Here is a 21,908-nt window from a genome sequence, read left to right as displayed (position 1 = left end):
ACTTGTCACTTGTCTGCTAACCAGACCGATCTAATGATTAGATTTCTACCTCCTTGCTATCAATCATAGTCAATTTTTGGCATCTGCAAACTTTATCTTGTCTTCTGCTTTTGCATCCAAATTGTTAATATATGCCACAAAACAGGGCACGCTGTACTGAGCCTTAGAACCCCAATGGAAGCAGCCTTCCAGTTAGCAAAACAACTGTCTGCAATTACCTTTGTTTCCTGTTATGAGTCAGAGTAATATAGCATAGAAACAGGCCCTTTGGCCCAAATTGGTCCAAGCTGACCATAGTGCCCACTCAGCTAGTTCCAATTGCCCGCATTTGGTCCATATCCCTCTAAACCCTTCTCATTCATGTACCTATTCAAATGTTTCTTAAAGTTGCTATTGTATCTGCCTCAGCCACTTTTCTCTGGCAGCCCATTCCATATACACACCACTGTGTGAAGAAGTTGCCCCTTAGGTCCTTCTTAAATCATTCCCCTGTCACCTTAAACCTATGCCCTCTAGTTTTCAACTCCCCCCTCCCTGGGAAAAAGACTATATGCATTCATCCTATCTATGTCCCACATGATTTTAAGCACCTCAATAAGGTCACCCCTCATTCTCCTACGTTCCAAGAAATAAAGTCCTATCTTGGCCAACCTCTCCCTATAACTCAGGCCTACTAGTGCTGGCAACATTCTTGTAAATCTTCTTTGCACACTTTCCAGTTTAACTGTGTCTTCCATTTCACAGAGTGACCAAAAGTGTACACGATACTCCAAATGCTTTTTGACCAATGACTTGTACAACTGTAACATAACATCCCAACTCCTATGCTCAAAGCCTTGACCGATGAAGACCAGCATGCTAAATGTCTTCACCACTCTGTTCACCTGTGACGTTGCTTTCAATGAACTATGTACTTGTACTCCTAGGTCCCTCTGTTCTATAACACTCCTCAGGACCTTACTGTTTACTGTATAAGTCCTACCTTGGTTTGACTTTCCAAAATGCAACACCTCACACTTAGCTGCATTGAATTGCATTTGCCAATCCTGAGCACACTTCCCCATGTGATTAAAATCCCTCTATAATTTTTGATAACCTTCTTCACTATCAACAATACTTCCTAATTTTGTATCCTCTGCAAACTTACTAATCATGTTTTGTACATTCATACTCCAAATCATTTATACAAATAACAAAGGTGCCAGCACCGATCCATGTGGCACACCACTAGTCTCAGGCCTTCAGTCCGAGAAACAACCTTCAACCATCACCCTCTGCTTCCTACAATTGAGCCAATTTTGAATCCAATTAGTAAGCTTTCCCTGGATCCCACGCAACCTAACTTTCACGACTCGGGCTGTGCAGGACCTTGTCAAGGCCTTACTAAAGTCCATAGTGATAACATCCACTGTCCTATTCTCATCCATCCTCTTTGAAAAACTCTAAAAGATTTGTCAGATGTGACTTCCCATGCACAAATCCATGCTGACTATCCCTAATGAGACCTTGACTATTCAAATGTCACTGAGCCAATTTTGTATCCAGTTGGGAGATATGGGGAAATCTAGAAATCTTGTGGTGTCGGGGTAGCATATTTGCATGGATAGAAGATTGACTAGGCAACGTAAACAAAAAAGTAGGCATACGTGGATCTTTTCTGGTTGATAAGATATGACGATCTAACAACTAATATGTCACAGGAATTAGCACCAAAGCCTCAACTTTTAATAAGGTAGAGTAATGTCTTGCATGAAAGAACAAAAGGTATGGTTGGTAAATTTGCTGATGGATTTAAAAACAAGTTATGAAGACGACATACGGACAGAGAGAAATAGATTAAGTGAGTCAGCAACCATCTTGCAAATGGAGCAAAATGTGGTACAATGTGAAATTGTCCAATTCGGTAGGCATTCTTTTTTTTAGAAATCTCACAGTATGTAAGTGGCAAGATTGCGGAGTTCTGAGGTGCAGGGGGATCCATGCGCCCTCTTGCAAAATTTGCAGAAGGTACAGCAAGAAATTAGATAAGAGAATAGAAGATTACTGTTTATTGCTCCAGATATATGCTCCAGAAATACAGGAAACTGGTGAGTCCACATTGGAGAACTGTTAATAAATATGAGTCTCTTATTTAGGGAAAGATGCAACTGCATTAAAAGCAATTCAGGAAAGGTTTATTTGATTCGTGCCTGGAATGGGTAGGTTATCTCATCAACAAAGGTTGGACAAGCTAGGCTTGTAACAACTGGAGTTCAGAACAGTAATATCATGTGTCTGAAACTGAAAAGAACCTGAGGGATCTTGACAAGATGGATGTGGAATGGGAGTTTACTCTTGTGGGAAGGTCTAGAACGATTCCAAAAGAATTAAAATAAGGTTAGCTATGTAAGACAGAAATCAGAAGAAATTTTTTGGAAGGTCATGAATCTTTGGAACGCTTCTTCAAAAGTGAGTGGATGCAGAGTCTTTGAATATTTTTAAAAGGACAGATAGAAGTATGAGCAAGGATGAAAGATATCAGCAGCAGATAGACATCTGCAGTAAACACAGCTGCTAGAACTAGTGAATCCTTTAACTTTCTTTCTGGTTACACAGGCCTCCAAGATCCATGCACAATAATGACTTCCAGAACTCGTAAGGCAATGCCTCAATGGGCATTCAGATACTGGATCATCCTGCACATGATTTTGGAGCAGCCGTGTGCACTACCTAAACGGAACATTGACCATGTTCTAATTGAATGGTGGAATAGGTTCGAGGGGACAAGTGGCCATCTTCTCTTCCTAATTCATATAATATTTCTGTCTCCGACTGTACCCTGCATTCGCAAGTATTAAGCTAGCAATGGTAGTATTAGAATCTTACCAGCTCTGTGTCCCAACTGTACAACATATGTATGCAACAATGTGTTTCATTAGCTGCAGTAGTTTTTAAATAAGTACATCTAACATTGATTCTGAGCGACAGCCACTTGGAAAGCCACAGATTAACCAAGGATAGTCAGTATGAATTTGTTAAAGGAAAATCACCAAAAATATTCAATCAAGTTGGTCAAACAAGTAACAAAGCAGGATTGACTAGCTCAGTTGAAGTGGCCCATGTGGAACTGAGCAAGGGTCTTGGCAAGGTTCCACATTGCAGCCTGGTCAGGTTTTATCTTCCACAATAACCATTTTTAATGTGACACCTTATCAAATGTCTTCTGGAAAACAAAGTATGGTATGTAGATTGCTTCCCCTTTGTCTGCATCCAGTTACTTCAAAGAACTCAAATAAATTGATGAAACATGATTTCCCTTTCTCAAAATCATGTTGACTCTTACCTAATAGTCCGCCTATAACATCTTTAATGATAGCAAAGATGTTTGAAGCTATGAGATATAGTAAATTACCTGGCCTGTAGTTTTCTGCTCTTTGCCTCTCTTTGTTTTATTTTTCTAAAGACGTGTTACTCTCACTGTTTCCCAATCTAACTGAACTTTGTGTGAATCTAGGGAACTTGGGTAAATTAAAACCAATGCATCAACCATCTTATTCACCTTTTTGCTTAAGACCAGAAGATGAAATTGTCAACCTGCAGCATCACCATCAACAATTTGCTCTATAACATTTTCCTGGTGATAGAACATAGAACATTACAGCGCAGTGCAGGCCCTTCGGCCCTCGATGTTGCGCCGACCTGTGAAACCAATCTGAAGCCCATCTAACCTACACTATTCCATTATCATCCATATGTTTATCCAATGACCATTTAAATGCCTTTAAAGTTGGCGAATCTACTACTGTTGCAGGCAGGGCATGAGTAAAGAACCTACCTCTGACACCTGTCCTATATCTATCACCCCTCAATTTAAAGCTATGTCCCCTCGTGCTAGCCACCACCGTCCGAGGAAAAAGGCTCCCACTGTCCACCCTATCTAATCCTCTGATCATCTGGTATGTCTCTATTAAGTTACCTCTTAACCTTCTTCTCTCTAACGAAAACAGCCTCAAGTCCCTCAGCCTTTCCTCATAAGACCTTCCCTCCATACCAGGCAACATCCTGGTAAATCTCCTCTGCACCCTTTCCAATGCTTCCACATCCTTCCTATAATGCGGCGACCAGAACTGTACGCAATACTCCAAGTGCGGCCGCACCAGAGTTTTGTACAGCTACAACATGACCTCATGGCTCCGAAACTCAATCCCTCTACCAATAAAACCTAACACACCGTATGCCTTCTCAACAACCCTATCAACCTGGCATTTAAATGGTCATTGGATAAACATATGGATGATAATGGAATAGTGTAGGTTAGATGGGCTTCAGATTGGTTTCACAGGTCGGCGCAACATCGAGGGCCGAAGGGCCTGCACTGCGCTGTAATGTTCTATGTTCTATCACCAGGAAAATGTTATAGAGCAAATTGTTGATGGTGATGCTGCAGGTTGACAATTTCATCTTCTGGTCTTAAGCAAAAAGGTGAATAAGATGGTTGATGCATTGGTTTTAATTTACCCAAGTTCCCTAGATTCACACAAAGTTCAGTTAGATTGGGAAACAGTGAGAGTAACACGTCTTTAGAAAAATAAAACAAAGAGAGGCAAAGAGCAGAAAACTACAGGCCAGGTAATTTACTATATCTCATAGCTTCAAACATCTTTGCTATCATTAAAGACCTGGTGGCAACTTTCAGTGATCGATGCACATGGACACCGAGATCTCTCTGCTCATTCACACTACCAAGAATCTTACCATTAGCCCAATACTCTGTATTCCTGTTACTCCTTCCAAAGTGAATCACCTCTCACTTTTCCGCATTAAACTCCATTTGCCACCTCTCAGCCCAGCTCTGCAGCTTATCTATGTCCCTCTGTAACCTGCAACATCCTTCCGCACTATCCACAACTCCACCGACTTTAGTGTCATCCGCAAATTTACTAACCCATCCTTTTACGCCTTCATCCAGATCATTTATAAAAATGACAAACAGCAGTGGCCCCAAAACAGATCCTTGCAGTACACTACTAGTAACTGAACTCCAGGATGAACATTTCCCATCAACCACCACCCTCTGTCTTCTTACAGTTAGCCAATTTCTGATCTGGTGATGGTAATTTTGTGTGTTGGCTTCCTTTATTCCTGGAATATTACTTTTACTTTTATACTCTATCTATGGAAACTTTTGCTATCAGTTTTTATACTTTCTCCCCTCTAAACTTTTAGTCATACTTTGCTATTTTTCATATTCAATCTTCTGACCTGCTACCTATCTTTGAGCATTTAATGCTTTTTCTTTAAATTTGATGCTTTCTTTAAGCACACGTATTAAGGCCACCCCTTACATATTTTGTTCTTTTGAAATAGCCCCTTAAATGATTACAATTGCATTAGCCTACCCTAATTTGCCAGTTTGTTTTAGCTTGGTTTACCTTCATGTCCTCGTAATTGTCATAATTGCTCGCTCTTCACCTTCCAAACTGAATGCAACAGTCAATCTCTTTGTTCACTGCTACCTAGTGGTATCTTCAATATGAAGTCACTAAATTAAACTATATCATTGCAAATTACAAATTCTAGTACAGCCTGCTGTCCGGTTCCAGAAAATGCTGAGTGAAAGAAAGAACTATCCTGAAAATATTTTATGAGCCCTCCCCTAGCTATCTTTGCATATCTGATTTTTATGATCCATGATTATAGCTGTATTTGCCTGATGAACTTCCATTATCCCTTCTGACTGTGGTTACTGTTAGAGGACTACACACTACTCCCACTAGTAACTTGACTTTTATAATTTCTCACTTTTACCACTAAACTTTGAACCCTACACTCATTTCTAATTTTGTTTGCTCAATACCAATTTGCATGCGGTTCAAGATATAGAAATTATGTTATGAAGTTCTGATTAATTTGGTGCCTAGCTGTTTTACTTGTCCTGCTTATGTTGTTGGTTCCTACACGGATCAAGACGACTGGATCCTCCTCTTCCCGCTATAAATTACTTCCCAGTCCTGAGCAAATGTCTCAAGCACAGATGCTAGTCAGACACCACATTCTTTGTTCTCTGCAGAAAAAAGAGTCCAGTGTCAATTTCCCTCAATGTACTGCATTTCTTTTTGCTTCCCCTCTCACTTGAATAGTTTCCTATACCATGGTCAATCATAAATGCTTTTGGGTGCAAAGAATTTCTGTGGTGATGCTGATCCAGGATTTCCTAAAGCCAATTGTTCACTCTACCACTACATGCTACTTAAGTGTCTTGTAATTGTTTATGTCAGATAAACAGTTACAACAGATCACTTGGGATTCTCAATTTTGGGATAAGCCATCAAGCCTTTGCAAGTTTGACATAGCAAGGTTTACTGCATATTTCCCCTTGCCTTGGTTGATGCTGGGTGATCCATCCATATTCATTCCTTTTCTTTAATTTGGTAGTTAAGTCAAACCTAGTGACTTGCCAGGGCATTTAAATAACAACCAAATGCTGATTATCTGGAGATGTGGGAGGATGTAAGAAAGTGTTTTTAAAGATGTTATAGCAGTGTTCTTGGAAAAGTTCAGGGTAAACTGGCAAAGTTAATGTCGTTGTGAAAAGAAAATCATGTTTAACCAGTTTTAAACTTGTTGAAAAAGCAATGTTCTGTGGTTAAGGATGGATGTACTGATTTTATATAAATGATGTGGAGATGGGTATTGAGGGCAAAATCTCTAAATCTATGGATGCTTCTAAGCTAGGGAGAATAGTCAATTGTGAAGATGACAGAGTGACTTCCGAGAAATATTGACAAGTTGGCCAAATGGGCTGATGCCTGAGAGATGAATTTCAATGCAGAGAAACGTGATTTAATGCATTTTGGTAGAAGAAACATATAGAGTCAATATAGGTTCAAGGGTGTGATTTTGAGGGGTGTACAAGAGCAGAGAGACCTCAGGGTTCAAGGGCATAATTCTCTGAAGGTGGCGAGGCAGGTTGAAACGATGGTTTTTAAGAAGGCTTATAGGATCCTTGGGTTTATAAATAGAGGCGTAGAGTATAAAAGCAAGGAAGTGATGGTACACTTCTATGAATCATTAGTCAGACCGCATTTGGAGTGCTGTGTTCAGTTCTGGACGCTACTTTGGTTTAAAGAAGGATGTTAAAACCTTAGAGAGAGTGCAAAGGAAATACCAGGAATGAAGGAATTCTATATACAAGGAAAGATTAGATAAGTTGGGTTCATCCTCTTTGGAGCAGAGAAGACTGAGGTGACCTTGTTGAAGTGTTCAAATTTGTTCACAATTTTGATAGGGTAAAGGAGGAGAATGTTTCCATTGAACTCTTTAAATTCTTCTGCAGGACAATCGTTAATTAATAATCAATAAAGCATCCAATTATTAAGCAGGTGTCAAAGCAGTTCTTTTTCATGTAGTCTCCACTCCTCCTTTTTCTAGACATTTTCAACTTTTCTCCAGTCAGAATTGCTTTCAATTCCTATATAAGTTTGCCCTTGTCCTTTTAATAGTTTATTCCAGACAGAGTTGTTGCTGATTCTTTCGTATAACAGTTTATCTTTGATTCATTCAATCCCTGAACAGTTATTAAAGTTCTGAAACCTATAATATCACACCCTTGATTCCCTTATGATTTTGAAAATCTGTGTCTTCACCTTGAATATCATTGCCAATTCAGCCTCCACAGCTCTCACAGGAAAGCATTTCACAGATTCTCAGAAGAACTTTCTCATCGCTGTCCTAAATGGGTGACCCCTTACTTAGATTATGCCGTCTTGTCCTAGACTCTCTCCCAGGAGGAGAAACAACCTCCCTACATCAACACTGTCAAGACCCTTTTAAGATCTTTCGTGGTTCAATAAGGTCTCCTCTCATCCTTCTAAACTCCAATGAGTACCAACCGGACCTACTCGACCTCTCCTCAAAGAAAATCTTGCCAAATTAAGAGGCGTTTAGGTAGATGCATAAACAGGAAATAGAGGGATATGGACCATGTGCTTGCAGGCAGCATTAGTTTAGAATAACAACATGGTTGGCACAAACATGGTGGGTCAAAGGGCCTGTTCCTGTGCAGCACTGTTCTATGTTCTATTTTCCTGGAATTAGCCTAGTGGACCCTCTCTGGACTGCCTCAATACCAGTATATTTCTCTTTTTGATATGGGGACTAAAATTGTTCTCAGTGTTCTATGTGTGATCTGATTTGTGCCTTGTATAGTTTGCAAGATTTTCCTATTTTGATTCTCTTTTCCCTTAGAGCACCACATAGTACAGGAATGGGTCCTTCAGCCCACAATGTTGTGCCAAACATGACAACTAATTAAACTAATCCCTTCTGCCTGCCCTTGTTTCATATTCCTCCATTCCTTGCGTATTCATGTGCTTACCTAAAAGTCTCTTAAATGCCCCTATCATATCTGCCTCCTCCGTCACCCCTGGCAGCCCGTTTTGAAAAAAACCTTGATCCTCACATCTCCTTTGAACTTCCTCTCTCACCTTAAATGCATGACCCCCTCCCTTGTTTTAGCCATTTCAACTCTGGGATGGGAAAGGGTTCTGACCGTCATGCATCTCATAATTTTATAGACTTCTATCAAGTCTCCCCTTGGCCTCCGCCACTCCAAGGAAAACAACCTGAGGTTTTCTAACCTCTCCTTTATAGCTCATAATCCTCTAATTCAGGCAGCATTCTGGTAAACCTTTTCTGCACCCTCTCCAAAGCCTCCAATCCCTCCTGTAATCTGGTGACCAGAATTCAATGCAATACACCAAGTGTGGCCTAACCAAAGTCTTCTAAAGCTGCAACATGACATCCTGACCCTTGTACTCAATTCCCTGACCATACGCCTTCTTTACCATCCTATCTACTTGTGTGGCCAACTTCAGGGAACTATGGACTTGAATACCAAGATTCCTCTGTACATCAATGCTGTTCAGGGTCCTGCCATTAACTGTATACTTTTCCTTAACATTTGATCTCCCAAAGTGCAGGACATCACACTTGCGTGGGTTAAACTCCATTGCCATTTCTCCGCCCATGTCTGCAACTGATCTATACCCTGCTTTATCCTTTGACAACCTTCTACGTTATCCACCAATCTTTGTATCGTGTGCAAACTTACTGACCCACACATCTACGTTTTCATCCAAGCCATTTACGTATATCACAAACAGCAGAGGTCTCAGTGCGGATCCCTGCGGAACACCGCTATTCACAGATCTCCAGGCTGCAAAGCACCCTTCCACCACTACCCTCTACCTTCTATAGGCAAGCCAATTCTGAATCCACATGGCCAAGTCACTCTGGATCCCACGCATCTTAATCTTCTGGATGAGCCTAGCATGAGGGACCTTGTCGAAAGTCTTATTAAAATCCTTTTTTTTTGTGATTCATGCACAAGGACCACTAAATCCCTCTATAGCTTTCTGCAGTCTTTCCCTACTTAAATAATACTCACTCCTCTATTGTTCCTGCCAAAGTGCATAATGTCTCATGTTTCTTACATTATATTCTATCCACCAAGTTTTTGCCCACTTGTTTAACCTATCTTAATCTTTTTGCCATCCTCATAATTTGCCTTCCTACCTACTTTTGTCTCATCTGTATACTTGGCGATAGTACATGCACTTAGTTCATTCAAGTAGTTAATCTAGATTGTAAACAATTGTGAACCTAGTACTGATCCTTGTGGCACTCTACTAGAACAGGTTGCCATCTTGAAAATGCCCCCTTTAACACGGCTCTGCCTTCTATTACAAAATTGAAATTGCTGAACTGAGTCTCTAGAAGGGTCACCAGACCTGAAACATAAACTCTACTTTTGTTTGTTTCAGATCGGCAGCATCTGCAATTCTTCTGTTTTATTTATCTTCCATTACTAGCTAGTCCTTTGTATGTGCGAACGTACTACCCTAACCAAACATTTCAGTTGGTTAGATGACTGGCTTGTGATGCAGAGTGACGCTAACGATGTGGGTTCAATTCGCACGTCATTTGAGGTTACCATGAAAGACCTGCCTTCTCAACCTCTCCCCTTATGTGAGGTGTGGTGACTGTCAGATTAAATCTCTCGTTGTCCCTCTCTAATGAGAGAACAGCCTAACACTATGGGGTCCTGGTTCTCTTTTATCCTGTGTGTTACCACGTCAAAGAATTCAAATACATCTGTCAAGTAAGATTTCTCCTTCATGAAGCCATGCTGACTCTGCTTGATTATATTATGCATTTTCTAACTGTTCTGTTATTATGGTTTTATAATAGACTAACACTTTCCCAATAGTCCTTTTTCTTTTAATTGTTAAGCTAGCTGGTCTAATATAGTTAATGATTTTTGGCTCCCTTTTTAAGCAAAGGTGTTACTTTGATAGTTTTTCAGTCCTCTGGGACTTTTCCAGAATGTAAAGTTTTTTGGAAGATTACTATCTATGTGTGCACTGTCTCTTGTAGTTACTTTGTTTAATATCTTAGGATGCAACCAATCACATCTATGGGACTTATTGGCCTTTAGCTCCCTTAGTTTCCATTGTACTTTTTCTGTAGTAATTGCTATTTTATTTTTTTCCTTTTGCTGCTCAAATATTTAGTACAGTCGGAATGTTACTGATGATCTCTCCTGTAAAGACTGATGGAAAGTATTGTTCAACTCTTCTGCTATTTCCTAGTTTGCCCGTATTATTTCCCTAGCCTTGTTCTTTGAGGCCTATCTTCACCTTGGTTGCTCTTTAATAGGAAGAATTGCAAGAATTTGCTTGTTTGCTCTCAGTTTAGTTTCTCTTTTTTGTAATCTTTTGATTTTTTTTTTTAAAAACTTTCTTAACCTTGCGGCTTGCCAGTAATATTTGTCACATTACATGTTTCTTCTTTCAATTTGAAGATGTTCTTAACCTGTTTATCCCCTGTCCTCCTCCATCACTGGCCCATATCTTGGCTGGGAGTTGTGAACTTTTTTTTTTAAACATCTGCCATTGTTTGTCAACCTCCTTTTTATCCTGAAGTCCTTTCCCAGTCCACCCCAGCCAACTTTGCCCTCCTCACTATGTAATTACTCTTATCTGAGAATAGCACAATTCTTTCTGACCCATATTTCTTACAGTTGAGTCATAGAGTCAAACAACATGGAAGCATCCTCCCTTCTAGCAATGGCAACCAGAATTGTATGCCTTACTCTAAGTGTGGCCTTGCCAATCTCTTGGCAGATTGTATTATAAATTTAGACATAAGGCATTGTTGAAAGAAACAGAGACCAAATGCATGACTTTGAATGGGCGCTATTCTAATTGTACAACCTTGTTCAATTTTCCAATGCTTTGTCATCTTCCTTCATTTGAAAATTTAAATAATGCTATGAGAAGTAATTAGTGTTTATAATTTTTTGGCTCCATTGTAGGTGCACCTCTGCCAGCAGAAGTTGTATTAGTAGGAAAGGTTGGGGACACTGAAGACGTTTTAAAAGCCTTGGAGGTAATAATGTCATGTTTAAACCCAATCATTCTCATCCATGAGAAAAGATAACTATTAGTGATTTGTGTCCTATTAAGAGTAATCATTATTTTCTGGTCCTTTTCTAATAATAAGGTGTATTACCACTGTAATAGAACTGACAAAATCCTAAAATTGTCCATATGCAGTTTGGGTAAGGACATAAGCTTTTTTTTTAAAAAATGTGGAAGACTTCATTTTAGATTTTGCTTGAAAATTTGAAATGGTCTTTATTCGTTCTTACCCAAAAATACTTTTGAAATTCTTGGTAAGACACTCAAAAATTTACAGCATATCCAAGGGATCCTGAATGTGTGACTTTAACTTAAGTGACCATAATTATCGGTTATTATAGAGTTCTGTTGATTAACATCAGTTTGCTATTGATTTATACTAGGTTAATTAATTGCTGTAAGTGCCCTTTTTTAAAATTACAGATCTCCCTCCCAGTTTTGTTTTTTAATGGTATCACTTTTGAAAGTAAAAATGATCAACTCAGCAAGTTATTTTCAGCTTAATGCCAATACATTTGGTTGCTGTGTCAATTTGCTAATCAAGTACATGACTCCAACATCAACTTAATGATAAAGATTAAAGGTAAACTATTGATGCAAAGCTTGGCCAATGCTTGACACACTAAGTAGAATAAATTTGATGCTTAACTACAATGGAGTCCTGCTTTATACAGTTTAACTCGTGAGGCCTTGATGTTTAAGCTTTGGAGCATAGAGTGCTTTTACATTTATTGGTTCTCAAATTTTCCCATTTCTGCTTTTTTAATATGTGCTTGTCCAAAGAAAAATATATATTGAAATAGGTTGAATGAGTGGGGCACTTGTATCTCAAATGGCCACTACAAACGAGCCAATTGGTTGTATAACCCAGGAGGGTTGATGGTATCGGGAGAATAATTTATTTGTTATATGTGAATGTCAACGCCTGATTTGGCTTTACTCTTAGCATGAATAAGATTAAAAACTGGACAAAACTGCAATACATCAATAAAAGGAGGTCTTTATAGTCCAAATCCAGTAGTTTATGTATTGTGGTATTAACTCTTGTTACTTCACAGACAGTTAAAGAAATGGAGATTCCTTTGAAGGTGAAGGAAAGCACGCCAAATAGCAAGTTTGGACAACGGTTTATAAAATCTATTGTAAATATGGTAGGTTTTGGTGATCTTGGGAACGAATTCCATTTGCCTGAAAATTTATATTTATATTCCAAATTTATCTTAATTGAGGATTTCATCTTTCAGGCTCTGGGAGAAACTGAGTTTAAGCTGTTCAGTCTAAACTGTATTGGAACTAAAATATCTGGAAAGAACGTCCACTTATAAAATTCTTAGCAAATGTATCCTATGTCCACTTTGGGATTTGAATTTGAGTTTTCTGAAGCAGTTTATGTCACTAGAATGGGTGTTTTCACATTATGGCTACATTCTTATTGGTCGGCATGTTCTAACTTATGTATGTAATCTTCTGTTGAAAACCCGAACAATCTGAAGCAATAACATCAAATGAATGTATTTAATGGAATAAACAAAAAATAATTAAATAATTGACATCACTCTGGTAAATACTAATAGTTTATGCCTGATTTGTTGTTTACGGATAATATCGGCTCAAGAATAAAAAGAATTGTTTTTTTTCTACTTGGTGTATTTGTGAATTTTTTTTTTAAAGCAATTTTATTGTAAGAGTATAAAACAGGGATGCTTTTTATATTATGTCCCAATCCACTAGGCCAGCAAAGCACACCTGACTGCAGACAAACCCAACAATCATTTATCATTTTTTAACTTGATAATTTAGAACTTGATAAAAATTTGTAATTTAGCACTAACCATTTGATATTTGGTAAATAGATAATTCAACATTTTCATCTCAGCTATAAATAGTGGATTCTCAGTTCAAATTGTTATTCAAATTGTAATTCAAATTGTTATGTATAATTTATCCTGAAGATTGATTTTTACCTAATTGCAAAACTAATCAACATTCATGCTTATGGGAAATCAGTTTTTAACCATGAGAGATTTTAGTTATGTAATTTTATTTTGGACTTGTCTACATTCATTCACTTAGGCTATACAGTATTAGTCTTATAGCACCAAATTTGGAAATTGAAATGTTTGCCTATTTGTACTGCGCATGTTTGAAATCCCTTCATTAAGGAGTATATTTGAGGATTCACTATACTATTAATTTCATTCTTGATGTGCATATTCATTGTAAAAGCATTCCATGTGCATGTTTACATTGGAACAATCATTATATGTTGTGGATTTAAATGTTGCAATCATAAGCAAATTGATTTTAAAGAGAGATGATGACTATCAAAGATAACTTTAAATTGGTAGATCTGTGTACATGAAGAAGCCAACCTAGTTTTGGGAAATGCCTTGTACCCTGGAGGAGCTAAAGCTATTTTATCTTTTAAAATTCATATCTGTGGTTCAGATATCCAACTACATTTACTTTGCAGTTGATTGCCAAAAAAATTCCTGTAATCAACAATTCTTAACCATCCATAAATCCCAAATTGTAGAATGAACATGCAATTTACAAAATTAATCTAATGGGTATTTTTCTTTCAGTATGGGTGATGAACCTTTTCTGTACCTTGCAGAAGGTACAACAATTGTATTTCTGATTTGTTTTTCTTTCACAATGATTTAGGAGATCAAGCTACCATTTGTTAAATTGGACAATGTGCAAGATTTTGACAATGAAAATGTTGAGCTTGAAACTATATTTGTGTTGGAAGAATTTGAAGGCCAGCCTTATGAGACCTTGCACAAGAGGAATGCTAGAATCCTGGGGCCTCCTGTTGTGTTGCATTGTGCAAGGAAAGGAGAGGTATGGTTAAACATTAATGCGGTTGTGTTTCAAGAGCAAAAATTGAAATAACACCTAATCTGTGAGAGAGATGAGGTAAAAAAGAACAGAAGCCACCTCTGTTATTTTTATTAATATACAGGTTGCTTGAATTTGAGGGTTTTTGGTTTAATTTCAATCAGGGTAGTGTACCCGTAAGCACTCTTGTACTCTGTTTGCTTCAGAGTCAACAACTAGTTTTCTTGGTGACACATTCTCCACTTACCTCACTGATCAACTGTGCCCCAGTACTATTAAAATGATATCTATATTAAATGATGGAATCTGATGATTGGAGAAAGTTGCCAAACTATAATTAACCTGATTTGTTGCTGTGGAGGAGAAACTCTCAAGCATTTTGATTACATCAGGAGTCCAGCGTGTAAATTGCCGAGATCTTGAGTGACCCCAGCGCTATGTATCACTTTCAGTTCAATTTCAGCAATGAATATTGTGAATAATAGCCAATCCACCTATTTGATTGCAGATTTACATTGAACTGAGCAGGCTACTTTTAAAAATTTTTAAATCCATGTGGTGGATGAAATGTAAATGGCCCAAAGACTGGCACAAGCAGATCTGAAAGATTACTGATAGCATTTTGTAACTCCTGTGAAAATTCTACCTCTGCATGGGTGAACTTCCTTGCTGTATACCTGTAGTACCATATGCTTCAAAGCTGAATTAGCAATTTCCATAGCAGGGCCTTTTGAGTGGTGTTGCAATATTAAATCCAAAGTTTATTTTACAATATAAGTGCAACATGAAAGAATATATGGTTAACTGCAGTTCAGTATTTGAGAGGATTTTTGCCAGAGTTGATGGGAAGATAATTTTCTGCTTTGAAAAAGCTAGACCATAGCATTTACTTTTTGTTTTGTGGAGATGTGTTCAGGGACACAATAAATTTATAACAATTAACCTATCAAGATGACTGAACTACTTTTTAAAAGACAATGGAGTTAAGGATATTTCGTACCTCATTATTTAGAAAATTGATTTTCAAGTATTGAACTGATTTTTATGAATTTTCTATTTGTCCTATGTAGCCTTTGCCTTTTACATCACGGCCGCTGTACTGCACAAGTATGTTGGATCTGGTCTTGTGTTTCACTGGATTCAAGAAGGAGAAGATGGTGAGACTTTTAGTTTCTTTTTAGCTGAAGTTCAATTGACAAAGTTGATAGTGACCATGGAGCATTGTGCTACAAAGACTCCTAATAATGAACATTACCACACTTAACTTACGAAGCAACGTGAGTGTACTAATCCACTCTGTATCTCCAGGACTGTTGTTTTCTTCCCCATTTTAAGCAGTGACCCTGTGGTATTCAGAAAGCATTCCTTTAAATTTTGAATTTTATGAATGGTTCATAAAGAAAGAACATAAGAAACAGAAACAGAACTAGACTGTTCGGCCTCTCAAACTTGTCCAGCCATCCAAGAAGATCATGGCTGATCTGCTCCAGGTCTTCTCTCCTCTGTCATTTCAGCTTCTCATATTCTCAAACTATCAAGGCATTGAAGGCTATCTGCTGTTTTTTTTTAATTTCAATGATATCACCTCCACAACTCTGCATCTCTCTGTCTATTAACCAATGTGTATGCTGTTAATTCACTTATTTATTCTTAATCCTTAGTGATTTAAGTAAAGAGCCAATCATTGTGCCTTCCTTTTGCCCTTTTTTCGTTCGACTTAATTTGCTTTATTTTTTGTTTCAATGTTTGCATACTTTTGTTCCTTCCTATGTGACTCTAGGTATCATTATATAAGTAGCTGTCTTGTCATGCTACCGCATACTTTTGTTTTGTAAGCCTTTTGTCTTGTAAGCCTTTTGTCTCTTTCCCAGAACCCTTTAATGTTGTTAGCACCAACATGGGTGACAATGGTTGGATCCCTTCCCTTCTCCTCCAGCTCTCAGGAGATGTCCTTAAACTTGGCACTAGACAAGCAACACAGCATTCAAGACTTACTGTCATAGAGTCATGCAGCATGGAAACGGATCCTTTGATCCAACACACAATGCCAACCAGGGTTTCCCAAACTAAACTAGTCCCATTTGCCTGCGCCTGGCCCGTATCCCTCTAATCCTTTCCTATTTATAGTATGTACCTGTCCAAATGTTTTTACTGTACCTGCATCTACCACTTCCTCTGGCAGTTCATTTCAATTACACACCACCCTCAGTTGCCCCTCAGGCCCCTTTTAAATCTTTCCTCCCTCACACTAAACCTATCTCCTCTAGTTTTGGACACCCCTACCCTAGGGGAAAGACATTTGCTACTCACCTTATGCATGCCCCTCATGATTTTATAAATCTGCATAAGGTCATCCCTCAGCCTCCTATGGTCCAGGGAAAAGCATCCCAGCCTCTCCTTATAATTCAAACCCTCCAGTCCCGGTAACATCCTTGTAAATCTTTTCTGTAACCTAACCAAGTTAATAACATCTTTCCTATAGCAGGGATACCAAAATTGTCCGCAGTATTGCAAAAGTGGCCTCACCAATGTCCTGTACATAGAACATAGAACATTACAGCGCAGTACAGGCCCTTCGGCTCTCGATGTTGTGCCGACCTGAAGCCCATCTAACCTATACTATTAGATTACAGCCACAACGTGACTTCTCAACTCTTATATTCCATGCATTGACGAATGAAGACAAGTGTACCAAGCACTGCCTTCACCACCCTGTCTACCTGTGATGCCACTTTCAAAGAACTATGTACCTGAGCTCCTAGGTCTCCCTGTTCAACAACACTTCCCAAGGCCCTACCATTAACTGTGTAAGCCCTACCTTGGTTTGTCTTAATCGCATTTATCTAAATTAAACTCTATTTGCTACTTCTTGGCCCATTAGTCCACCTTATCAAGATCCCTTTGTACTCTTAGATTACCACCTTCACTGTCCACTATACTATCAAGTTTTGGGTTGTTGGCACATTTACTGACCATGCTTCCTATATTCTCATCCAAATTGTTTATATAAATGATGAACAACAGTGGTCCCAGCACTGATCCCTGTGAAGTAGCACTGGTCACAGGCCTTTGATCTGAAAATCAACTCGCTACCACCCCCCTCTGTCTTCTGCTGTCAAGCCAATTTTGTATCCAGTTGGTTAGCTCTCCTTGGGTTCCGTGTGATCTTAGTTACTAACCACTCTACCATGTGGAACCTTGACAAAGGTCTTGCTAAAGTCCATGTTGACAATGTATCCAATCTGTCCTCATCTGTCTTCTTGGTCACATCCTCAAAAAAAAAACTCAATCAAGTTAGTGAGACATGAGACATGATATATCACAAACACAGCCATGCTGACTATCCCTAATCAGACTTTGCCTTTCCAAACACACGCAAATCCTGTCTCTCAGAATTGCCTCGAATAAGTTACCCATCACTGATTTATGCTCACTGTTGGAGAAAACCACACCTATCGCTCTAATTGTCCCCTGCGACTACTAAATTCCTATTTGTGCCTGCCAACTTGAATGAATCCCGAGAACAAGGTGCCATTTCACCTGTAGTCCCCACTGTCATTCAACTAGCTTGCAAGAACCTCATAACTGTTGGACAATGGCAAAGCCTGAGGCTCCTTAAAAAAACATAATGTAAGAAATAAATGTTGGAGTCAGCCATTCAACCTCTCAAATCTGCTCCACCGTTCAACAGGGCCACGGTTAATCTGCCCCAAGCTTCATCTCTTTCGTGCTAGCTCATCAAATAGTCCTCACCCTTCCTGATGTTGCAAAAATTGTTCTGCATCTTCTTTAAACTCTGTGGTCTAGCCTGCACAACTCTCAAGAGTTCCAGAAATTCACCACCTGCTTGGAGAAGAAGTTACATTTCATCTCCCTTTGAAATGAGTGTCCCCTTATTCTATAACTCCAGTCCCCTAATTTGAGATTCCCCAACTAATGGAAACGTCTTTGCAATATCTACCTTGTTAAGCTGCCTCAGAATTTTTGTATGTTTCCATTAGATCAGCGCTAATTTTTCTGAACTCTTACTGAATAAGGGCCTAACCTGTTTAGCTGTTCTTGATAGTCAGTCCATTTATCCTAGGAATTAGCCGAGTGAATCTCCTTTTGATCCTGCCTCCAATGTCAGGATCGTTGGTAATCGTTCAGAGTATGATGTTCACTTGGGAAACTGTGTCACTGGTTATAGATTCTGTTGGTCCTTGTGAAATTGAGCCCAATCCCAGAGCTGCATCTCCAAACACATGTTTAGCAGGTATTTCCAAGAGGTGGAATTGGTCCTTAACTTTGATCACTGGCATTATTTTCTCCAATTCTTTTTCTCGTACGTCCTCTTGTCGATGGTTGTTCTTGAAGAATTATTCATTCAAAGATGAGGTTATTCCAAGTCAGTTTCTTCTGATCAAGGCATTGATAATTACATTGCATTTCTTGAGGTAAACCTTTAGGGAGTCTTTGAAGTGCTTGGTTGGTGATCATTCTCAGATGAGTGCCTTCCTTGAGCTGGGAGGTTGATCCCTGGTTTTCTTCATTTCTGAAGAAGGTGTAACCACCACTTTCCTTTGCCTTTCCTTTGCCTGCTTGTCAAGTCTGCTGCAGGGCAGTGATATCAACTTTGAAGTGCCTGAGTTTGTGAGCAACAAGGGCAGTACTAAATTCTGATCAATTGTTTTGCACGTTAACAAAAGGCATTTGTACATTCCAGGTTCCGAGATTGAATTGCACTTGCATTTCAGACCGCAGGTAGATGAACCAGCTGGGTAGGTGTCTCCAGCCTGACTGGAGACGAAACAGACTATTTTTAGAAATTTTTCTAGTCCCATCCCCACGTGGGATGAGCAAAGTAGATCCTGAAGAGGGCTGTTCAGTTGTGAAGAAAGCTGCCGAAATATGCCTATGTGCTAGTCCAAAGCTTAGGGTCTTCGAGATCTTTCAATCCAGTCCAATTTGATTCTCACCACTTGCAGGGTGTGGAGTGGAGGTTGAATTCCTATAGGTAATCGCCTTTTGAGGGATGTCTTTTAATGTACATCAGCAGACAGGGTACTTGACGGAAGGTAAATTCAGTCCGGTGGCAAGAAAACTTCAACTGGACATTTTGCGAGATCTTGCTGGTTCTGCTGCAGTGTTTGTCTGTCATCACAGTTGTTGATATCACATTAATATCTTCCTCCTGAATTGCTGCTGAGCACTTGTTTTGGATTGCACTTTATTTGCTTCTTCCTGTCTGATCTTAACATCATGGGTGATCTTACCAGGAGTTGAGAACTCCTGACAGCGTTGCTTTCAAATCAGTGAAACATCTCCTCTACAGCAAAGTGATGATCCACAGAAGGAGATATTGTTATTTAAATACAGGGAATAAAATTTAGCAAGGTAATCCCAAATTCAGCATCACCAATACACAATACACTTGTACCTAGACTTCTGAATTTGTAAAATCCAATCTTGCAGTAATAATTAGGTGGGAAGGCATGTTGTGATAAGGATTTAGGAATGTGCAAGGCCATAAGATAATAATACACAACAGCACAATTAGGCCATTTGTCCCATCAAGTTTGCTGTGTCATTACTCTGATATGTTACTTAACCCCATTCTCTTGTTTTGTTTCTGTAACTGTTGACCCCCTTACTAATCAAGAATTATCTGTCTCTGTCTTGAACATACTCAGTGACTCGGCCTTCAAGCCCTCAGTGCCAATAGTTCCCTCTGGCTGAAGATATTCCTCCTCATCTCATTTCTAAAGGGTTGTTCCTTCACTTTGAGGATGTGCCCTTGTGTCCTCGTGACTCCTACTTTTGGAAATTCTTCTCCACGTGCACTTTATCTAGTCCTTCTTGTAAGCTTCAGATCCCCACATCCTTCCTTTAGATGTAGGGCCCAAAGCTGCTCAGGTTATTCCACATGCCAAAGGTAAGATAAATTGGTTGACTGAGTGGCAACAACTTGGCAGAGGAGAGTTCAATGTAGAAAAGTGAGGCCAAGCACTTTGTGCTGGCTTTGGAGTCCACGTTATTTACGATATAGTCTACCTTTTGGTTCTTCCTACTAGAAGGATATGGGTGTTCTTGTGCATGAAACAAAACAAGTGTAACAAGCAATTTAAGGCAGCAAATGGAATTTTGACCTTTTTTCACCTTTGAAGCATGGGTGTTGCTGGCTGGTCAGCCTGTCCTGACTTGCCCTTCTGAAGGTAATGGTCAGTTTCCTCCTTGAGCTGCTGCAGTCTGTACTTTTTGATAGACTCAATGCTGCTAGTCTAAAAGTTTTGCACAGCCAGTCAACCAATTTTTATCATAATTCAGATTCCCATGTCTCTATCCCAACAGGCTCTCACACCTATTTTTGTCAACAGCAAATTTGGATATGTTACGTTCTGCCTCTTCCTCCAATGCATTGATGTAAATAGTTTAAATAATGATCATTGATCTGACTGATCATTGCAGCACTTTGCTATTTGAGTCTTTCCACTTTGAAAAAGGTTCAACCTGACTTTTCTGTGTTAAGCACAGAATCCATGTAACAAAGCCTATAAATCCTCATTTTCCCATTCATTGATAATTAACAGGATCATTTTGTTTGAAAATTACCTCTTTATCTTCTTTTTAATCTGCAGCTTATTCTTGTTACCCTGGCACATCATATGGGAGCAATCATTCGGAAAGAATACACTGGTAAAATAACTCATCTTGTGGCCAATTCTACTCAGAGTGGCAAGTTCCGGGTATGAGCAAATTTTTTTGATCATCTTTTGTACCTTGAAGGAAACTGCAAGCTTTTCTCTCGGAAGCTGAGATTTTTGATAAACCAGGGGAATGGCTAAGAAAATGGCTAAAGACGGGTAAATAATGTGAACTTATTTAAAGAATGTTGTGGTGGGAGAAAAAAGTCTGCTGAATTATGGTTCCCTAGGATATTTCTAATTTATCTTAGCCATATGGGTACAAAATATGGGGTTTGACTCAGCTGTTGAAGGGGGAATGGGTGCAGTGTACAAAGCAACAGTATGATTGGTGTTGGGAAAAGTTCGACAGAGATTAATTCTTCAACCTGTCCAATTCATGCAGATTAGCAAATCCAATACAAAAAGTTCTACTGAGCAGAAGGAGGCCATTCAGCCTGTCCTGTCTGTGCAAGGCTTGGGGAAGCTAATTCCAGCCTCCAGCTCTTGGTCTGCAGTCCTCAAGACTGAAGTGCATTTTTTTAAATATGAGGGCTTTCCACTCAACTACTGTGTCTTTAGATGATGAGTTCTGTACCCCCTAAATATATAAATTACTGCTGAATTCCCTTCTAATGCTTCAACTAATTTCTAAATCTTTGCCCCAGTTGTTGACCTTTTTTTCAACTGATGGAGATAGGTCCTTCTTAATCCAGCACCTCAGTTTTTGTTTTACCATGCACACAACAAAATCTCCTGTCTCCAATGTTCTGCCGAATCCTCTGTTTAATCAGGTGTGCAGAAAAGTATCAGGTGAATTCCATTTGGTGTATCTTTCCCTTGAGCTAAAATTATCCATTCCGGGCAATATTCTTGTAAAGAGATAGTAGGAACTGCCGATGCTGGAGAATCTGAGATAACAGGGTGTAGAGCTGGATGA

The 21,908-nt window shown here is 39.1% G+C and overlaps 1 protein-coding gene across 1 annotated transcript in view; it reads left to right on the top strand.

Annotated features, from left to right (window-relative positions):
- The window catches only part of ect2 (epithelial cell transforming 2), a 78,373-nt gene that overhangs the window by 2,193 nt on the left and 54,272 nt on the right, over nucleotides 1–21,908 (top strand). The window contains exons 2-6 of the mRNA XM_048604604.1: nucleotides 11,357–11,430; nucleotides 12,521–12,613; nucleotides 14,130–14,309; nucleotides 15,377–15,463; nucleotides 20,924–21,031. Of these exons, the coding sequence (XP_048460561.1) occupies nucleotides 11,357–11,430; nucleotides 12,521–12,613; nucleotides 14,130–14,309; nucleotides 15,377–15,463; nucleotides 20,924–21,031 (542 nt within the window). The remainder of the gene's footprint in view (nucleotides 1–11,356; nucleotides 11,431–12,520; nucleotides 12,614–14,129; nucleotides 14,310–15,376; nucleotides 15,464–20,923; nucleotides 21,032–21,908) is intronic.

This window comes from Rhincodon typus, chromosome 13 (genome assembly GCF_021869965.1).
Source record: "Rhincodon typus isolate 14 chromosome 13, sRhiTyp1.1, whole genome shotgun sequence".
Taxonomy (NCBI): domain Eukaryota; kingdom Metazoa; phylum Chordata; class Chondrichthyes; order Orectolobiformes; family Rhincodontidae; genus Rhincodon; species Rhincodon typus.
Note: the sequence above shows the minus strand (reverse complement) of the source record. Positions and strands in the feature narration are given on the sequence as shown.